This window comes from Lycorma delicatula, chromosome 1 (assembly GCF_047948215.1).
Source record: "Lycorma delicatula isolate Av1 chromosome 1, ASM4794821v1, whole genome shotgun sequence".
NCBI lineage: Eukaryota > Metazoa > Arthropoda > Insecta > Hemiptera > Fulgoridae > Lycorma > Lycorma delicatula.
In genome coordinates, this window is record NC_134455.1 from 60,209,845 (window position 1) to 60,232,481 (window position 22,637).

Here is a 22,637-nt window from a genome sequence, read left to right on the forward strand (position 1 = left end):
TTATTTTTTCCTTGTGGTTATCGTTGTGTGTTAACGTGTAAATGTGTTTATTAGCATTTGCATGTGGAATGATAGGTTAATTTACGGACCCCGGGGAGGGAGGCGTAAGCGGCCGTCCCTCAAAGCGTGCTGGTTTCGTGCCGGAGGACGACCGATACGGTGGCCTCCGCTAACTGGCGCCCACGCCCGCCGGATTCACATGAGTCCGTGAAAATAATAATAATCTCATACATGGTGTCATAATTCGTCGTATGGTGGCTACAATTAGATAAAATGTGATTCTTTTTATAACATTTTAGAATCGATGAACGGCAGTGAAATTAAATATAAAACAAGCGTATTCACAAATAAGGAATTAATTTTCATGTAAATTTAACGAAATATTAAATTTATTATAGGAGGTATAAGTAATATTACGTACACTTCTTAGGTATAGCACATATATCTCCTAACTACAAAATGCATATGTGCTGAATCTACTAAATATAGCGAACGAATGCTTTTATATAAAAATATATTGTTACATTAAAAGTAACATTAAATAAAAATAATGTTTTACAATGGAATAAAAATTATTTAAATCAATGTTACGGTAAAATTACGAAATAACAAAAATTTTAGAAAAAATATTACACATTAATTAGCAACACTTTTTATATAAGTTCTTAGTATTTTGATTTCTAGCAATGACTATCCATCTTCATGAATAAGTGTGTTCACTCAAAATACTGAGCGGCCGGTTGAAACTTTTTATATAAATTTCTGTTTCAATTAATTTCACTGTTTATTTTCAACCAGCCCGTAAAATTTGTAAAAGATTCCTGTTTTCAATTTCTTATAAATTTTCAAATAACAATTACAATATAATAGGTGAAAAATGGAGGACTAACTTTTTTTAAAAACCCAGTGTCACTGGAATAATCACCAAATACAATCCGAAATTTTATAATAGTAAACATTCATAATTTACATACTAAACATATTTTACTATATATTTACAATTTAATAGTTTTTTCTATAAATTTTAAAAATTCTGGAAATTACATACATAAAAGGTCAGAAAAAACTTGTTTCTCCTCGTTTCCACGAAAACATTAACGGAAATTTCTATCTGATACATTTTTAATGTAAATCTAAGAAACTAAGTTTTATCCACATTCGAGTATGCGTATTCAAATTAATTCATTTTTAATTACAGTAAATAAATAAATAAATAACGAGGAAAATGGAAAAAATAATGTAAAATATGTAAATAAATATGAGATAAAACTTTAACATTCAAGAAGGTTATTTATGTCGTTATTCGGAAATATAAATCATCAATGATTTCAAAACAGTGTTATTTCTGTTTGCGTAGTTCTGAATTCTATGTACGTAAAAGTAAAATTAATTTTTGTGTACAAAATGTATTTACTTTACTTTACTTTACTTCTAAAACTTCTTAGTTTAAGCTTAGCGGTGGATCTTTTTTCTGAATTTATCTTTGATAAATAATGTAATAGAGAAAAATACATAACTTGGTTGATTAAACGGGTAGGTTTTTAGAGGAATTTTTTTCTTCTTTGATATTTGGGTTTTACTAATTAAAGTGTCAGAAAAACTTATTAAAAGAATAAACGAATTAAATGTCATTAATACGTCATTTTTAATGACATTCACCGAAGTATAACAATTTAGAAAATCGAAAATATTTTTCTCTAATTCTCTGAAATATTTTCCACCTGCAGTATATACAGTTTTAATAGAATTACCAAAACCGATATAGATCCTTAACCTACTTCAATTTTGAAAAAAAATGAAAAGTAATAAAGTCGGTATAACATAATAAATTCATTTTTTTACTCATTTTTTAATGTTTCTCTGAAGACGGAGTGTAACATAATGAACTCAAATTGCTATTTAGAGCGATGATCAATGTATGCCAATGCCTTTCGCAACAAAAACGGTGATGATATCGTACCTGTTTACCTACGCTGTACAACGTGATGTGTTAAAGAGGGTTAAGTATATTTTGCTCAATAATTAATACACAAACTCATAGTTACAAATTTTTTAATTAGGAAGGAGTACCAAAAGCGGAAGCGGGTTACATTAATCGGGATAGATCGTTATCATGGTAACTAATATACAGTACATGATCTCGGACCAAAATCTGTTGCTAAATTATTTGTAATTATGTACATAACAGTTCTTGTTTTACGTGCAATTATTATATTTGTACCAAATAAAGTGTTTAAAACAATCGATAATAACGGTAAGTCATGAAACGACATAAAAAATTCAAAAGTAGAGATAATAATAAATTGAAACGAAAGTATATCACAGGAAACCTAACATTTTAAAAATTGTAACCGTTAAATTAAAAATTATCAGAAACAAGTCATAATAATCATATCGAGCCAAATCGAATGTAGCTAGATGAGCTTTAAAATCATATTTTGAGTAATTATTAAGTACTCAAAACTTACTTTATTTAAGTACGGCAATCACTTATGGTATTAATATGAAACAGACATACGATGTGATGAAAGAAGTTCTTGAAAAAATAAATTATAAAAAATGTAGCTGGAACATATGTGGTGATTTGAAAGTTATAGCTATTCTTTTAAACAGAAATTTTATTTTTGTCTTTTGTTTCAAATAATTATAATTTTCTATAAAAGCGTTTTTAACCTAATCTAAGCAAAGAAAAGTGTCATTTCTGTCACACTAGGGCAATCGCCTTTCCCCTTCCGTATTGCGAATGTTATATGCTTCGACTAGATGGTGTCTTGATCCCACGGACAGAGACTGTGCGGTACCTAGGACTTCACCTGCATCGGCGTTTGATCTGGAATTGTCACGTGAGGATGAAGAGAAAGCAACTAAAGGCAATATATAGGGAACTACATTGGCTGCTATGGAGAAACTCAGGCTTCAGTTATCCAACAATATTTTAATTTACAAGGCTATCCTGCGACCAATCTGAACGTACGGTGTGGAGTTCTGGGGAACAGCTAGTATTAGTAACATAGAAATTATACAACGCTTCAAAAAAAAAGTAACGAAGGCAATCGCTGAAGCACCATGTTTCACGCGGAATGATGAAATTCACGATTATCTAGAGCTTCCGTCGGTTCGTGAGGTTGCACAGCAGCGCAGTGTTAAATACAAGCAGGGACTAGAAAATCACGTCAACTACTTTAATCTACTCGATAACAGCAGGGACGTCCAACGGTTGAAACGTCTCTATCTACTAGTCTTAGGGAATATTGCGTGACAGTTTGAAACTTGATAACGCCAAATCTGGCAGTATTGTTTTTGTTTCTTATTTTTTTCTTTATTATTAATGTTTGGTTTCTATGGACAATGAGGTATTGTGATAAATATTTTTAATATTTAAGGCTAGACTTGAAGTTTCATATTGGATTTTAAGGTTACTTGAACTATTTATGTGAATTACTTATTTTGGGAGTTACTTCGGAACCCCCTTATCACGTGATTTTTGTTATGAGACTTACTTATGGCTCCACTTGCGGAATCGATTGTAATTATACTAGTTGTTAAATAAAAAAAAAAAAAACTTCTCACAAACAAGCGCTAGTGTCGCTAAGCGGTTACTATAGAATTTTCAAAATGTACACGTGTAGGCAGCATCATATAAAGAAGTATATGCACATACGCGCATACTGATTACATCTTTAAAAACACACGCAATCATGTGTTAACGACCAAACGCATGCCCACTACTGCATAAATGTGCGAATGCATGCAATTATAAATGTTCATATAACCAGTTTCAAATAAATAAGATTACATTGTGTAACCGTAAAGGTAAAGCCTTGGAATTTAAATTAATTGATTTTTTTAGCATTTATTGAAAAGTACTGAAAATTCAACTTAATCAAAGAATAACAAAAAAAAAATCATTTCCAAATTAATACGACTCTAAAGATATAAATATCGATATAAAGATGATAGAGTGGTGTGCTATAATAATCATTAAGTATTGCACTTTAGCTAAGTTTTAAAGAAAAATTTATAATTAAGTAAATCTTAATTATAAGTAAAAGAAAATATATATACATATTTGACAATAACGATAATCTAATACTATAAACAAATAACAAAAATTCGTTGTAAAACCTAATAAGAATGAATAGGCAAAATTTATAAGCACATTATAGAAGAAACAATGATATCAAGTATAAATAACAAAACAGTTGTTTTAATCCACTAAATCTCAAGGGACGGAAATCAATAGAAGAAGAAACATACTAAGTAGGTAAATTAATGTTGTTAGCTATAGAATTTAAGTTTTTGAGTTGCAGATGGAAGCAGATTTTCTAGATTTAGTAAATTTTTAATTTGAAGACTAACAAATTTTATTATAGAAACATCTTAAAAAACAATCCTTATAATTCATTAATACTTAAAGGAAACATGTGAATATTTTTTGAAATTCAGTTGTTATAATTCCAGTAATCGAAGTTTAATTTTGCTAAATTAATATTATATCTTTACATTTTATAGTTTCGAAAATATAAAGACAGAGAATTTGTTTGTACTCTCTGTATGTTGGTTTTATTACATAACGGTTTGCTTGGAGCTCTGCTATTAAATTTCATTTTAATTCGTATTTTCTTTAATATAAAGATTATTTTTAACTTACTATACACTCTCCTAAACAGAACGGGAAAGTAAATTGTAAAAAATGTATAACTAAAGGATACGGGTTATAGAGAAAAAGAGAGAGGACAACGTTAAGATGAAATGCAAAAGACAGCTTAGAAAATCGCTTAGACAAGCGCACATCATCCTCATTCAGATTGAAGCTATCATAATATCCAAGGACTTCATAAAATTTCTTTAATTTGTCCATTACTAAGTGTAAAATTTTATAAAATAGGGTGTTTTTGTTTAGTTAAATTAATTAGTACTGTTCTATAATATTCATTAAAGTAGTAAAATATAGTATGATATATTAATTTTATTTGAAATTAATTAGCATATTTAACCAGTCACCAAATCTCAAAATGGATAGACTTTTAAATAGAAAATTTTTTTAATAGAAAATAAAGAGTTTTTTGATTACAAAACAAATTTGAGTCCTTAAAAAAATAATACAAAGTTAAGGATTAAAAGAGAAGAAAGGATATTATTCATGAAAAAAGGGAAAAAATGTACGACCTGAACCGACGAGGACTCCTCTTCTAACTGTAGCTCTATTAGATTTCATTCCAGCAGTTTCTGCAAGACAATTTTTTTTAAAACTTAAGACGTTGATTGATTTTATTACTTCTTCTTATTCCTACATTTTTAAGTGTTCTAACAATAATATATAGTCGGCCAGATCAAAATCCTCAGACGAATCAATAAATATACTCCGAGATATTTTCTTTATTACTTTGTAACTGGAGCAACCTGCTAGGTTTAATAGAGAAAAGGCTAGCATTTATTCTAAGAATATCGTTTATGACATGTTTTTAAGTCAAATTAGTTATTACTTAGCTTGGAATACAGCTAACATAGACAATACATTCTAGCAAACTTAGAGAATTGTAGACGTTAGTAGAATAGGTCTTTAGTTACTTTAATTGTCTTTATCATCTTTCTTGTGCACTGGAAAACTTTTTTTAAATTTTTTGGAGGAAGAAAACATTCCATAAGAAAAAGACAAATTAAATGTTTCTAATAAAGATTAAATAAATAAAAAAATCATTCTTAAAAATGACAAGGGAAAATCCATGATAACCAGAGGATCTAGTAATTTTTTAACGAATTAACAACTAATTAGCTATGATTAGCATAGATGGTATGTAGGGCATAAAAAGAATTTCCACCTTAAAGTTAAGAAAAACTTCAAATTTATTCAGTACGACAATGGTTGCATGAGAAAAAGTTTTCACATATTTAGCATACGACAAGCCCCTTGTCGTATGCTTGTCTTCTTACAATTCCAGTGACATTTTGGTCGTCCCTTGCCGTAAGGGTTGGTGATGTCTAAAAATTGTTTCAGACAACTGTTTTAGGTGATGTTTGGTCGTAACGACACGAACACCACCGACTGATTCGATACCGTGCCTATTAAGGTAGGTATGATTTTTTTGTCTTCAAAACCCCATTTTTTCCACCCTCTGGACCAATGGTTCATTATGTCAAAAGACTTTACTTAGATAAGTTGTAGGCCTTTATTCAAAGAATAGTAGGAACTTTAAACAAGTTCGATATTTTACTTAATAAGAATGTTATAACTACATTTTTTTTTTTTTTAAATCCCCATTTCCACCCCCGTGGTTTCATTTTGCCCATTAATGAACTTGACCGAGATTTTGGATCATTATATTTGCTGTATCAATTTGAAACTGATTGGTGCAAAATTACGGCAGTTATCATGTCCACAAGAAAGTGAAATATATATATATACTTATACTATATATAGCTTTTACCCACGGCTTCGCTCGCGGTGAACCTTTAAACGAAATACGCGAGCAACATGTCATGTCGATCAGTGGCTTTTTGCCTGGGCATTGGCTCTTTAGGCATTGGAATATTGAAATGATATCCTGGCTAACCTTTACTGAAAATTAACGGGTACTGCAAAGCATTATAAAATGTATGAGTATCGGCTATGCGTCAGCGTATTGTCATGTGCTCCTAACACTATGTCTCGTGGAGAGCATGGGTCACCAGTAACCAAAACAGCAACTTCATTGATCGTCGGCGCATTATAACGCCTCTCATGTTCGCCACGTAGAGTCCGATCAGTATGAATGACCACTATGCAATTATCTGGAGGCCAGTTTTCTATTGCACTTTTAAAGGTATTTAGCAACAAATTGCGGCTGTGAAACATTCGTTCAATTTTCAATACTGTATCTCTTTCGACTCCTTCAATATACTGACAATGACGGTTTTCTTCATTTTCTTCATCGCCCATAAAATACACCTGCAAAAATTTATGCTGTTCATTTCTATACTGGAAAAATTGATCCAATCTGTTGATATATCTGTCCTTGTACAGTAAAAGTTGGAGAAAATCCGGGCATTTTTATCACTTTATCTACTCCAAAGGATGTCATTTGGAAGTAAGAGTTATACGTTCTGATTTTACTTAAATATTGCTTCGACTCATCTGTAACACTTAAATATAGAGTTTTCAAAGGCTCCCCTGGTTCACCAAGTAAATGAAGTGAAACTTTATCACTGGAATAGCACATTCCAGCAGTTTCATCTTTCCATTTCAAAGCATCGCAATGCTGACATTTTCTATTCATTGAGCCAATACCAATTAAAGAATGCTTGTGGTATTCAAGTGAAGGATCATAATGAAATCCAGAATTATTAAATACAGACCAATTGTTACGCATGAAATTTCAACGGCGTGTGATTTGCATTTCTGCATGAACGATTCTTCTCGCCTGCGATTGTTCTGGAGTTTCTCTCGCTCTTATAGCTGCCTGCTGTTCAGCTTGTCTTTCTAAACGAATTTGTGTTTGAATTGGCGTTTCAACTGCTCTTAAGGTAGCTTGGCGTTCAGCTTTCTCATCTAACCTTTCTTGTCTCTGAGAAGTTGTTTCACCAGCCCTCAAAGCACATTGTCGCCTCGCTTGTTGTTGTCGTCTTAGTTCTGCATGAGCGGAAGATTCTTGAGTTTGAGCAACTTTTGCCGCCCGGGCCCTTGATGAATCCCTGGACAGGTTAGATTTGCGCTTCCGAGGCATTTTAGAAAAAAAATACAGAGTAAAAACTGAAAATAGCGTTAGAAGTAAAACAATAAACAGGCACCTAACCTCAAAAACTGGAAAAGTTTTAGTATTGCTTAGAAATGACAGAAGAATAACAATAAATATAGAAGGATTCAAAACAGCAGAAGCACTATACTCAACTGAATAGTGACTTGACTGACGGTATTACAGTGTTGGATTGGCACTTTATTTCATTTACTTACTGGAACGCCAGATGGCGTTGAATTTGGTCAAATTTTTTGTCGGACGATCATACTTACCAATGTAAATTTTTTTTACCCTCCCGAAAAAATATTGTTTTTTTTTTTTTTACTAAAAAGTGTCCTATGTCCTTCGCAATACTTCTGAAAATATGTGTACGAAGTTTCATAATGATGGGTTGAGTAGTTTCTGCGTGAAAGCGTAACAAACAAACAAACTCACATTCACATTTATAATATTAGTAAGGATATACGTATAAAAACGTGTTTTTTCCCGTTTTTTCACCGGAAAAAAATTGTTTTTGTCTGTATTGCATTTGAAAAAGTTATTAATCTCAAAAAAACAGATCACTTTTATTTAAACAATTTTCTTGTACGACTTACCGTTTGGAAGCTTTAGCTTGTGAAAGTGTGAAAATGTTGTGAATTGGGCATGTGTTCGAAACCGGTCTACTCGTTTACAACGTTTTTTACAACTTCAGCGCCACCTAATATTTCAATTTAAAATTATACGGCATAACTTCACATTAATTGTAGAGGAGAATGTCCTCTACATTTTTTGTTTGTAAAACTTTTCTCTAAAATGCATAGATTCAGAGAAAAGCACATTTCAAAAGCTTTTTGAGTTTTTCGAGTTTTTCAAAAATCTATGGGAGGGGATGTTAAAAATCTGGAGTTAAGCTTCCCTCATCACCCCTAACGCATGGACTAAAGATCAATCGGTAGGTAAAGATTTTCAAATACAGCCTATTTTGATGACAAATTGCCTGTACTGTGAGCCTAAAAGGCCGTTGTTTACGGTACTGGCAGTGTACTTGCTAAAGAGATCACTGTTTATAAATAGTTGGTCAAAAACATTTTTTTTTAGACTTGACAGTGATTCAAGAGGATTATATTACATAAAGGTCATTCTAATAAATATTACCTGTAAAAATAAAAATAAATAAAAATAACACTTTAGAGAATTCATAAGTATGAAGGAAATAAAATAAAATTACACTGAGCAAGACGAGGGTAATCCCTTACAATGAAGTGAATTGAGCAACTTATTAATCTTTTTTTTTTTAAACACCTAAATTCCTGCAAAGTTAGCCTGCATAAATTAGCATTAATGAGGTTCAACATTTTTAATTGTATTATGCAGTCCAAAAAATCTTTTTCATACTTGAGGTTAGAGTAATGATTTTTTTAAAGAAAAAATAATTTTCAGCTAAAATTTCTGTACCTGAATTTCAAAATTACCTCCATAAATGAAAATAAAAAACCACAAGCAAACTCCTGCTACATTAGAACTATATATTTAGAATTATCACTTTCATCATAAAAGAATCAATGCTCAGATAATCATAACCTTTAAATTGTTAAATATATCACGTAAAAGATATTCCATTTTATTATTCTATTGATTGCTTTGAAGCAGAAAAAAGATTCAAATTTGATTTTTACCTCATACATAATTTATGTATTTGTGTTATTTAGACAAATCTTTATAGTCCTCATTTTGACTTCTTACATAATATACCTAATCCATTTGTATTGCTATTAAATTTAAAAATTGCTAATCTTTGGTATTTAGTGTATTTATTCTAAAGATAAATTATATCTTTATTATGAACGAATCAATTACGTAGTGTAAGGCATTACTGTAGATAAATCTAGATTTAGAAATTTACCAGATCAATAAAATAAGAAAAACATTGAGAAAATTTGAAGTAAATATAGAAGTCCTTAGATTAATTAAAACAGTCGTCGACAAACTCCATAAAGTTAATGCACATTCAGTTAGCTTGTAACTTGTTTGAGACTTAACTGAATGCTCAACGCTTGAGTAAGTGGGAAGAGTAATAAAAGGCTTGTTCTGCTTATTTCAGATCGTCCTAAAATTAATTAAGATATCAGAAAATATTAATGTTTCACATAAATATAAACATTATGTGCGAAGACAGGATGTCAAATATTTTGAGTAGTGTTATTTTGCATAATTTTTAACACATTTCTGAAGGTAAATAAATTGCACAGCAATTTTAACGTGCATCTCACTGTGTTTTATTGCAGTCATTTGGTTCTATATAGTGTGAAGGTGTGAAGTATTGAATGTGATGAAGGAGCAAATATATCGTTCATTGACTAATAATCCTGATTTTTTGCGTGCTTATCCCAGAGTTATTTATTGCTCCCTTTTTTTATTATAAAGAAAAGCTATAAAATTCCGGTGGGAGATTTAAAAAATTGGGAACAGTGATAATCAAAATAAATATAATATTAAAAAACCCACAATTCTCTTTGAAACAAAACTGAAATAATATTGTCTAAATACGACGACATAACCTTAGAACAAAATAAAATTTACAGACACGATTTTTACATTTTTTATTTATGTTTTTATATACAATTGCTTGTTCTGTTTTGTTAACCATTTAATTTTATTGTTATATCTTTATTAGTTATATTTTTATTCGTTGTATTTTATATTGTATTATACTGTGTTTAAACATTTATAGTGTCTTGGAGGTATCACAGGATGCCTCTCTTTCACGTCACTATTACTGTATAATTTACTTATAGTTTCATTGTTCAGGAAACTGATTCTAAATAAAGCAATACACCAAAAACAAAAATTATTTCAACATGGACGAATTCCATAATGTTCGGTCATCATCTTCTTTTACATTAAAAATCTTTTGTGGGTTATATTTTAACTTCTAATAAGAAGGTTACGAGGTAGACCGATGGTACCTCGCGTGGATCGGTGGAATTAATGAGAAAAAAATAAGAAATAATTTGTACTAGGAAGGGGAACTAACACTGATTTATTGAGAAAAAGAGGTAAAATTATATCAATTATTTGTAGTAGTATGTTTGCATATATGAGAAAAACTTGAAGAAGAAGAAGAACAAGAGCACTAATTTTCTGGTTATGAACAAAGGCCGAAGTTAATAACGAAAACAAAATTGAAATGTATTTGTATATCTTATTTATTTTTATAATTATTGTTTTCTTTGGCTAAACCACTGGATGGTTGATAATATTACAGATAAAAAGTAAAAGATGAAAGCATATTATATTGTACATATATTTCCCAGCTAATACTACATTAGTAATCGAGTTGTATGTTTTCTGTTAGGAAATGGAATAATATCTTATCTCAATTCTTTGAAAACTGCACTGTATACGTAAATTTCGTGCAGTAGTTTATGGTAGTATTAATAAATTTCAGATTCACACTTGTACGTACGTAAATGGATAATAAAGTTTATTATTATTTTTAAATGATTTGTAGTTATGAGTTGTGTAAGCAAACACGAACCTAAGGTAAATTAAGCTAAATGTATTTAATACTTATACGAAAAATCTACAATAACGTATCTAAAGGTCGGTAAGTAAATACTTCATGAACTCGCAATTTTCATAAAAATAAAAGCACTATAATTACATCTTCTTTATTGAACATTTAATACTTGAACTTTATATTTGACTTCCTCATTGTGAAATAACAGTCCTATATTATCTTTCTTTAAACAAAGTATAAAAACCAAGGTGAAAGGAATAATTTTTCAATGCATTTCACTTACTGTATCAATGGGCTCATTGAAAATGAATAACACAGCATATCCGAATAATATTAAATTACGAATATTATATTATCATTAATTAAAATGGAAACAGAACAAAATATTTATAATTAATAATTAACTATTTATAATATTAATACATAGTATACATTTTTTATTTATAAATCGGTTGACTTTATTTTTAGTTTCATTACAAAAATGTTGTCGCACATAATGAAATGGTTTTTAAAACAGACTTGCTCTAAAACGGTTTTACACATTTGTTGCAAAGAAAAATCGTTATAATTACTGTACTGACTTGAAGATAAACAAAACGTAATCTCAATATTAATAGTTATATTAATCTTTCGAAAAGTAAAAACACAAATAATATGATTATATAATTTTGTTTTTACTCAGAGGTTAAAAAGAATAATAGTAAAGAATAAAAATTTCTTTACTTACATTATCGATTATGAAAGGAGGTATTTGACTTCTCAACATTATATTAATGCTTTTAGTTCTTTAGAAATAAGGAATGAACAAAAAAATTATTAAATTATATCAAAAAGCAGGCTTTTATTGTCAATATGACAACAGAAATGAGACGGATTGGCTTTCCACTAAAATTAAATTGAGTGGTAATTCTAAAACAGTGAAGTATTTTTTCCAGTAATAAAACATTTTATATTAATATAACCTAACCGTAATATTTTTGTTATAAGTCATACTAAGTAAAAGAAGTTGCTATCTGTTTGGGTATAGATAATTTAGTACAATTGTGGACAGGTTTGTAAAAACAATATCCAGATATAAAATTCAAGAATCAAACCTAGTTAAAGCCAATGCTATCGGTCTAACGAGAAACTTATTTTTTCTTTCTTTGCTAATGTGTACGTTTCATCTGTTCAACTAGTGAACAATAAGCAACTCCTCCACCACGGCCCAATGATACGAGGATAATATGTATAACATGTAAATGAGGTGTTATCTTGTACAGACTTTGGCTGACCATTCCGGAGACGTATGGTTAATTGAACCCCAACCTCCACAGTCTGCTAGTAGAGCTATAAGTGAGTGGGGACTGCTGAAAGTAATAGGTCTTATAAATTAAAGAATTGGACGTATGGAAGAAATTATTCCGGAGTTCCTTATGAAGGTAGTGGCGAAGGCCTGTGAGTACACTTTGCAGAGGAAGAAGCCCCGTAGAAAAGGTGTCTATTGATGGTCTCCCAGGTAGCTGTGGCCAGGCTGAAGTGCATACGGGCTCGTAGGAGATTACAGCGTGCTAATCAAAGGGGAAGGGCTGAGGAGATTGAGGAAGCACAGAGAGTACTTAAGTTAATGAGAAGGCGGTATAAAGGTGAGATAATGAATAGCAAGAGAGAGCTCTATGCGATCAGTTAGATAAAGATATGTGGAGAGATGCCTTTCGCATTGTTAGTGGAAAGTTTGAACGGAAGCTACCGGTGCTATCAAGTGATATGATGCATATGTGTTTGATGAAATTGTTTCCGAGTAGGCAACAGGAAGTGGTAGAGGAAATTGCGGCTGTGGAAATTTCTCTTTTTACACAAGAGGAATTGTTTTGTGCTGTAATGAAAAAGAGCAGGAGAAAAATTTGGGCTTGGATGATATTCCGGATGAGGTTGTGACGGTGACAGCAACGAAGTTCCCGATACAAGTATTGTCGGCGTTCAATAAAGTTTTATTGGATGGTGTTTTTCCGCGAGATTGGAAGACTGAAAAAGCTGCATTACTGAAGAAGGCAAGAAGGAAAGTGGATGACTGGAATGGTTATAGACCACTGTGCCTCCTCAGCTGTATGGGGAAACTTGCTGAGCGGATGATCATCATGAGGCTTTTAGAAGAGATTGAGCGAGGGGAGGGTTTTATCCGAACCAATTTGAATTCAGGAAGGGATATGCAACTGCGGCAGCGATAAATAGAATCATGAAGATCGTTGATGAAGCTGCGTCTGGGACGTGGAGAACCAGGTCCATCCCGGCGGCGGTGTTGTTGGATGTGAATAATGCGTTTAACTCAATGCCATTCGGGTTGATCCTGAGTGAACTTAAGAGAAGAGGGGTCAGTCCATACTTGCAACGCCTTATTCAACGCCTCTTATTTAAGTGGACGAGTGGTGGTGGGCTGTGCTGAGGGGGCCCAGATTCAGATTGAGATGCAGGCCGGAGTACCCCAGGCTTCAGTGTTGAGGCCAACATTGTGGAATGTAGCCTATGATGGGGTGCTTCGCTTGGATTATCCGGAGGGCGTGTACCCGACCGGTTTTGCCAATGATTTGCCTCTGGCTATATCGGCTAAAACGGAGGATGAATTGGTGAAGAAGGGCAATGAAGCCATGCGGATGTTACATGCCTGGTTGGAGGAGAGAGTTCTTCTTTTGGCCTTAGAGAAGACTCAAGTTGTGGGTTATGGCAGGAAGGAAGTGGTTAGCTCCAATAAGTTGAGTAGTAGGAGATTGTGCCGGTAGCCAGGGAAAAGTACCTTGGAGCCTGGCTCGATAATAAGAGATCTTTTCAGCTTCATGTGTGGTCAAGGCTGCACAGAAAAGTAAATGAACAGTGGCTCCGGGGTGTAGGCTAATGAGCAGGATTGGCGGACCGAGTTTGGTGAAAAGGAGGCTACTGGCATCGGTGTCTCGGTCCGTCGTCATGTATGCAGTTCCGGCATGGAAACGAGCGTTAAAGAAGAAGTAGGCCCGGAACCAATTGTTAACCCTTCAGAGGCCCTTGGCTATTGGGGCAGTTAGGGCGTATCGTACAGTCTACACCGAGGCGGCGTTGGTGATTGGTGGGATGCCGCCGAAATGGTGGAAAGAGCAGAAGGGAAACCGAAGAGTCAGGCGAAAGGGGAAATGTTGGATAAGTGGCAGCACAAGTGGTGAAGGAGTCAGGTGGGTAACTGAACGAGGAGGCTAATGCCCCAGATTAAGCCATGGCTGATCAGGAAACATGGTGAAGTCAACTATGAATTGATGCAATATGGCCATGGCTGTTTTAATAAGTTCCTCTGTGATAGGAAAAGGAGGAGGTCGCCGGAGTGTAGGTGTTGTGGGCAATGCAATACGGTTGAAACTGTGTGTTTAACTGTTTTAGGGGGGAGAGGGCTAGGAGGGAAGTGCTGGCTATTGTTGCTGCCATAAAACCGGATAATGTGATAGAGGCAATGTTGCATAGCCCTAGAAACTGGAATCTAATTGGTAGGAGGGTGGGCAACATTTTGAAAAGGAAGGCGATGGAGGAAGTTGAAGAGGAAGATGATGGTATCTAGTGGGGTAGCGTAGGGTGTGGCTGGATAGTCCCGTTCATGAGGAGTGCGATGCTGAGGTGTCGCACTTCCGATGAGTGAACGGGAACTCCTGGGGTGAGTAGGAAGGGAAAGTGTAAAGACCGAGTCCCGATCGGAGGTCCCCTGTTTGGGGTAAAAAGTACCCCAAACAGGGGTAAAGGCTGTTTGGGGTACAGGCAAATTAAGACCGAGACCCGGTTAGGGGATCCCTGATTTGAGGCATGCAATTGAGAGGACCTAGTCCTGGCTGACCGGGTGGTACCCCGCCATGGTCGCTCGGAAGGTTAGAGGCAATGGCACTCCTAGGACCGTATGTGCTTCCACGGCGAGTCCGGGCCTTGAAATTTTTTATTGGTCCCGTTTTCATGTGATCAATAAAAAAACCCAAAGTACACCGGTACCCACCGATAGTACACAAATTCTTCGTTTAAAAGGAACTCTAATTTTACCAGGATTTTCAATTTGGATCTCAAAAATCAGCTGTTATACAACTGATTTGCGACGAACATTTAGACGAGCCCGGTGGCCTACAAATACTTTTGTAAATATATTTTTTATATTATATAAAATTGAGAAAAAGAAATTAAGACATAAGTTAACAGTTCAACACTGCCTCTACACTGCGTTAATTTTAAAACGAAGATCAAATTTTAAACGCGATAGTAGATTCAATATTTATGTTTTGAACTGATGTAGACAATCTGTCTATTCGGCTAATTTAAATATATTCTCGTCTAACAGTATCAAATGGAACGTAGAAATATGGATTCCATGGAATTGAATAGTTTTGGAGCCCATGTTAGGTGATTTCATAAGAAAGCTACATACTGAAATGGGTACCATGGATTCGATTTTGGGAAAATTTCAACACATCTCCAAAACTAAAGTCAGTTCAAAAGCTTATATATATATATATATTTCACTTTTTTGTGGACACGATAACTGCCGAAATTTTGCTACAATCACTTTCAAATTGATACATAAAATATAAGGACCCAAAATTTTGGTAGTGTTTGTTAAAGGTAAAAATACAACCGTGGGCTTGGAAATGGGTGGGCTTTTTTGAAAAAACAAAATATTGTTATAACTTTCTTATTAAGTAAAATATCGAACTTGTTTAAAGTTCCTACTATTCTTTGGATAAAGACCTAAAACTTCTCTATGTAAAATCTTTTTATATCACCAACCATTGTGGAAATATTTTTTATACCCTACTTAGCACCGGTAAAATCTACCTCCGACTTCCGGCGTGCCGAAAGGGATTTTTTTTATTTAAAATAGGATAATAATACAAACGAATGCAAGATTGAGGTATACACGAAAGGGAACTCTTTTAGATTAATCACTTGAGCTTAGATTAATGAAACTTTTTAATATTTTAGCCGGTGAAAAATGTCAAGGCTCAGTGGAATTTGAGTTTGGAACCTTCTGTATGAAAACTGAAAATAGGAGGAGTTACCGCTCCTCCTAAGAAGAGATATTTATTAAATTATAAATAGTTTCAATGTAGAAGACTGGCGTAATGAACTCTTCCGTCAGTTGATAAACAAACCCTGTATTACTCTGTAAAATGGTTAAGGACTGAATATTTCGCATGTATTTTCTTTATTTTTCTAATTACAACTTATAAACTTACTATCGATAAATTAAACAGGTTAAAAAGATACCGGTAAACTTAATTAGCAACATCATGGCTGCTGTCAGACGAGTTGAAATATTTTGTTCAAATCCAATATATTTTTAAAATACAGTATACAACGAAGACTGGTTATTACTATAATTACTACAAACTATAAGGTAAATAGAGTAAGAACGGGTTTGTAAATTTTTTTGTAAGAAAAAATATTATTTATTATTTTATTACAATTTTAATAACACATAAATATTATTGTTATCTAAGAAGGGCAGGCATACACACTTTAAGGTTTTTGTATTACGTGTTTTGGTAATATATATTTCTATTTAATCAACACCATAAGCAAATTTGTTAATTATCGTTTTTATGATGGAAATGATGAAAATAAATAAACGAATGACATTACGGAATTTCACAAATTTTGATGGTATTCTAGTTTCAGTATCTATGAAAGATTTTTAAATTCGTCCTTGAAGATCACCTAAATATAGTTTAACCCTTCGGGGTTATACATCATTTTTTTTATAAATTTTTGTCATGCTTTTCAAGATGTTTCCGCATCTTTTTAACGATTATATGTTTGTTGTTATTATCCATTCTACAGGTAAAATATTCCCTATTATAGGAATTTATTGATAAATCAGAAAAAAAGTAATTTTCCAGTTCAGACATATTTAAAATAACACGTATTCCCTAAAGCAGAAGTATTCATTTCATAAGTAGACTTACTGTAGTAGATATTTCGACAGTGTGAATAATAGTTATTATTAAAACTCTTCTTACATAATTACGAGAACATAAATATTAGTTTACAAATATGTTTTTTTTTTTTTTATATTCTTCGTGCTGAATGAAAATATTTACGTGACGTTATATATTTAAATTATATTTTTGTAAATAAACTTTTATATGTTACATACTTCATTTTTTATGTTTAGAAAATAATATATGAATATATTATATGTACATAAATTAGAATGAAATTAAAATATAAATTAACCCGCCGGGTTGGTCTAGTGGTAAACTCGTCGTCGTAAATCAGCTGATTTTGGAGTCGAAGTTCTTAGGTTCAAATCATAATAAATGTAGTTGCTTTTAATCGGACTTGAATACTAGATCGAGGATACCGGTGTTCTCTGGTGGTTGGGCTTCAATTAACCATACATCTCAGGAATAGACAACCTGAGACTGTACAAGATTATACTTCATTCACATATCATCCTCTGAAGTAATATCTTACGGTGGGTCCGGAGGCTAAACAGAAAAAGAGAATGAAAGTTTTGTATGAAACTTAAAACTATTTCTTTCTTTCTTGTTTTTATTTATTTTTTTTTTTTTAGCGTATTCTTAGTAATGTATTGGCTAAACTTTAATTCCATTTTGTACAAGAGACTATCTTTTTAAAAAAATATCTCTTTTTCTCGTTCAAAAAAATTGAAAACAAAATTTTTATCTTGAGATCGCTCAAATATCACTACACGACAATAGAAGCAGTGAAATTTGTCAAGTCTGGGTTTAAAATGGTTTTTTTATCCAAATGAGTCTAAACGTCTAAGGAATGGTCGCCCTGAGTTTGTTCAAGACCAAACATTTACCGGATCAGTTACATTACACTGATAAGTCGCTAACGACTTTTATTATTTATGCGACTATAAATAAAAGTATTTACAAAAAAAAATTATATATATATATACACATATAGATTAATAAGCCTCCTCTATGAATCATGAGACCTTGCCGTTGGTGAGGGGGCTTGAGTGCTCAGGGATACAGAGTAGCTGGACCGAAGGTGCAACCATATCGGAGAGGTATCTGTTGAGAGCCAGACTAAGGAATGATTCCTGAAAGAGGGCAGCAGCTCTTTCAGTAGTTGTTAGGGGCGTGAATCACAATGTCTTAAACGGCCATATCAACATCACTCAGTCCTCTGAGTACTGCGCAGCTGAAGGCAATGGAAAACTACAGCTGTATTTTTTCCAAGAAAATGTGGCTCTGCATTTTCAAAAGCAATAATGGAGGCGCCTTCCTTGGTAAAATATTCCGGAGGTAAAATAGTCCCCCGTTCGGATCTCCGGGTGGGGACTACTAAGGAAGGGGTCACCAGAAAAGTAAAAAATAACATTCTACGAGTCGGAGCGTGGAATGTTAGAAGCTTAAAAAAGGTTGGTAGGGTAGAAAATTTAAAAAGGGAAATGGATAGGGTAAACGTGGATATAGTAGGAATTATTGAGGTTCGGTGGGAAGAAGGCGACTTTTGGAGAGGTGACTTTAGAATAATTAACTCAGCGTCAAATAATGGGCGGGCAGGAGTAGGTTTCGTGATGAACAAGAAGATAGGGAGGAGAGTGGAGTACTTCAAGACGCATAGCGATAGAGTCATTGTAATAAGGATAAAATCAAAACCTAAACCGACAACGATTGTTAACGTCTATATGCCTACAAGCGCCCATGATGATGATGAGGTAGAATGTGTATACGAAGAGATTGATGAAGCAATTAAACACGTAAAAGGAGATGAAAATTTAATAATAGTTGGAGATTGGAATGCAAGCATTGGAAAAGGCAAGGAAGGAAATATAGTGAGTGAATACGGGCTGGGCAAAAGGAATGAAAGAGGGGACCGACTTATAGAGTTTTGCACGAAGTATAATTTAGTAATTGCCAACACCCAATTTAAAAATCATAATAGAAGAATATACACTTGGAAAAAGCCAGGCGATACTGCAAGGTATCAGATAGATTATATCATGGTTAAGCAAAGATTTATAAATCAACTCGTTGACTGCAAAACTTACCCTGGAGCAGACATTGATAGCGACCATAATTTGGTGATAATGAAATGTAGATTGGGGTTTAAAAACCTGAAGAAAAGGTGTCAGATGAATCGGTGGAATTTAGAGAAGCTTGATGAAGAGGAGGTATGGAAGATTTTTGAGGAGGTAATACCTCGCAAGAGGTATGAGTAGAAAAGATAAGGTAGAAAATGTAGAAGAATAATGGGAGAATGTTAAAAAGGAAATTCTTTAATCAGCACAAGCAAACTTAGGCGGAATAAAGAGAACTGGTAGAAAACCTTGGGTTTCAGACGATATATTGCAGCTGATGGATGAACGTAGAAATTATAAGAATGCTATTGATGAAGAAAGTAAAAGGAACTATCGGCAATTAAGAAATGCTATAAACAGGAAGTGCAAACTGGCGAAAGAAGAGTGGATTAAAGGAAAGTGTTCAGAAGTGGAAAGAGAAATGAACATTGGTAAAATAGACGGAGCATACAGGAAAGTTAAGGAAAATTTTGTGGTACATAAATTAAAATCTAATAATGTGTTAAACAAAGATGGTACACCAATATATAATACGAAAGGTAAAGTCGATAGATGGGTGGAATATATTGAAGAGTTATACGGAGGAAATGAATTAGAAAATGGTGTTATAGAGGAAGAAGAGGAAGTTGAGGAGGATGAAATGGGAGAAACAATACTGAGATCTGAATTTAAGAGAGCATTAAAAGATTTAAATGGCAGAAAGGCTCCTGGAATAGACGGAATACCTGTAGAATTACTGCGCAGTGCAGGTGAGGAAGGGATTGATAGATTATACAAACTGGTGTGTAATATTTATGAAAAAGGGGAATTTCCGTCAGACTTCAAAAAAAGTGTTATAGTAATGATACCAAAGAAAGCAGGGGCAGATAAATATGAAGAATACAGAACAATTAGTTTAACTAAACATGCATCAAAAATCTTAACTAGAATTCTATACAGAAGAATTGAGAGGAGAGTGGAGGAAGTGTTAGGAGAAGACCAATTTGGTTTTAGGAAAAGTATAGGGACAAGGGAACCAATTTTAGGCCTCAGATTAATAGTAGAAAGAAGATTAAAGAAAAACAAACCGACATACTTGGCGTTTATAGACCTAGAAAAGGCATTCGATAACGTAGACTGGAATAAAATGTTCAGCATTTAAAAAAAATTAGGGTTCAAATACAGAGTTAGAAGAACAATTGCTGACATGTACAGGAACCAAACAGCAACTGTAACAATTGAAGAACATAAGAAAGAAGCCGTAATAAGAAAGGGAGTCCGACAAGGATGTTCCCTATCTCCGTTACTTTTTAATCTTTACATGGAACTAGCAGTTAATGATGTTAAAGAACAATTTAGATTCGGAGTAACAGAACAAGGTGAAAAGATAAAGATGCTACGATTTGCTGATGATATAGTAATTCTAGCCGAGAGTAAAAAGGATTTAGAAGAAACAATGAACGGCATAGATGAAGTCTTACGCAAGAAAATAAACAAGAACAAAACAAAAGTAATGAAATGTAGTAGAAATAACAAAGATGGACCACTGAATGTGAAAATAGGAGGAAAAAAGATTATGGAGGTAGAAGAATTTTTTTATTTGGGAAGTAGAATTACTAAAGATGGACGAAGCAGGAGCGATATAAAATGCCGAATAGCACAAGCTAAACGAGCCTTCAGTAAGAAATATAATTTGTTTACATCAAAAATTAATTTAAATGTCAGGAAAAGATTTTTTAAAGTATATGTTTGGAGTGTCGCTTTATATGGAAGAAGTGAAACTTGGACAATCGGAGTATCTGAGAAGAAAAGATTTGAAGCTTTTGAAAGGTGGTGCTATAGGAGAATGTTAAAAATCAGATGGGTGGATAAAGTGACAAATGAAGAGGTATTGCGGCAAATAGATGAAGAAAGAAGCATTTGGAAAAATGTAGTTAAAAGAAGGGACAGACTTATAGGCCACATACTAAGGCATCCTGGAATAGTCGCTTTAATATTGGAAGGACAGGTAGAAGGGAAAAATTGTGTTGGCAGGCCACGTTTGGAATATGTAAAACAAATTGTTAGGGATGTAGGATGTAGAGGGTATACTGAAATGAAACGACTAGCACTAGATAGGGAATCTTGGAGAGCTGCATCAAACCAGTCAAATGACTGAAGACAAAAAAAAAAGAAAAGATTAATAAGTTACAACGAAGAACTTGTCGAAACGGGTTTTTCAATTCTAAATCAAAATACGACAGAATCTTTTAATTTAACTTTCTATTTCGGACATTTCACCTTTAAAATGATAACTGATGACATCTTAAACAGACTATGAGGTTATTAAAAACAGTTAAAAAATAGAATACTTGTCAATAAAATAAAAGTACAAAATTAAAATCTAATTGTATAATAAGAACTAACAATGAACAATATACAACTATTTATCTGTTGTAATCACAGCATAATTTCTTTACGTACGTTGATCCTGATTAGATGAAAAGTTTATTAATGGCTTCGCTTACTTCTTCTACTAAATTTAGTTAAATCCTCGATAAGCTCTGTTAAAGTTAAAAATTGATTGAAAGCGGTGGTAAATTATTACCGTGCGCGGAATGCTACATCGATTTTATTATTTCAGGTCCAAAAAAATCTTTAAAAGAATAACACCACTTTTCATTCTTCTATTAAAGTATATGGTACTAAGACATAACTGGTGATATTTTAAACAAACAATCAAATTATTAAAAATAGAACAAACGTCAATAAAAAATACATAAACTTAACATAATACTTAATATATTAGTATATCATTAGTATTTTCACGTGTTACAACAATAATCTCATTTTTTCTTAATATTAAAGAATAAATTGAAAATTAATTATGCTGTGAATTTCTATAAAAATTTTCAATATATTTTCTAGAAATATTTCGCCCGGTAAAACAAACATTTTCATCTTAGGTATAAGAGATTTTATATATTTCAACGTCTAAAATTCAGTTAAATAGTTGTTACCGACATAAAAATTTTACTTTAATATTATTTAAATGTCGTATTTTAAGTGTTTTATTACCTTGCACCGTGAAAGTTGCAGAAAAGAATGTAAATATCAGAAGTAGTGGCCGGAAGCTGTAGTGAATCATTGTTTTTATTATCGCACTCTACCATAAAGATATGAATAATAATGGTTCATTTTGTCTTCAATTCATTTCATTCCTGATAAAACGTCAACCTTTGCTTAAAGGTGCGCTGGAAAAAAAGTATACAAAATTAAGTTTTTAATGAAAAGTATTTAATAAATACAGAATTATTCAACAACAATAACGTAATTATAAAACATAATATGTATCTTGTAAAGGTTACGTAAATTTCTTTGCATATTAAATAATTATTACCTTCACCACAATTGTTGACCGAACAAA

The 22,637-nt window shown here is 32.8% G+C and overlaps 1 protein-coding gene across 1 annotated transcript in view; it reads right to left on the reverse strand.

Annotated features, from left to right (window-relative positions):
- Positions 1-22,420, reverse strand: part of LOC142318111 (neurotrimin-like) — a 345,553-nt gene extending 323,133 nt beyond the window's left edge. The window contains exon 1 of the mRNA XM_075354646.1: positions 22,289-22,420. Within this exon, the coding sequence (XP_075210761.1) occupies positions 22,289-22,358 (70 nt within the window). The 5' untranslated portion in view covers positions 22,359-22,420. The remainder of the gene's footprint in view (positions 1-22,288) is intronic.
- Between the last annotated feature and the right edge of the window lie 217 nt (positions 22,421-22,637).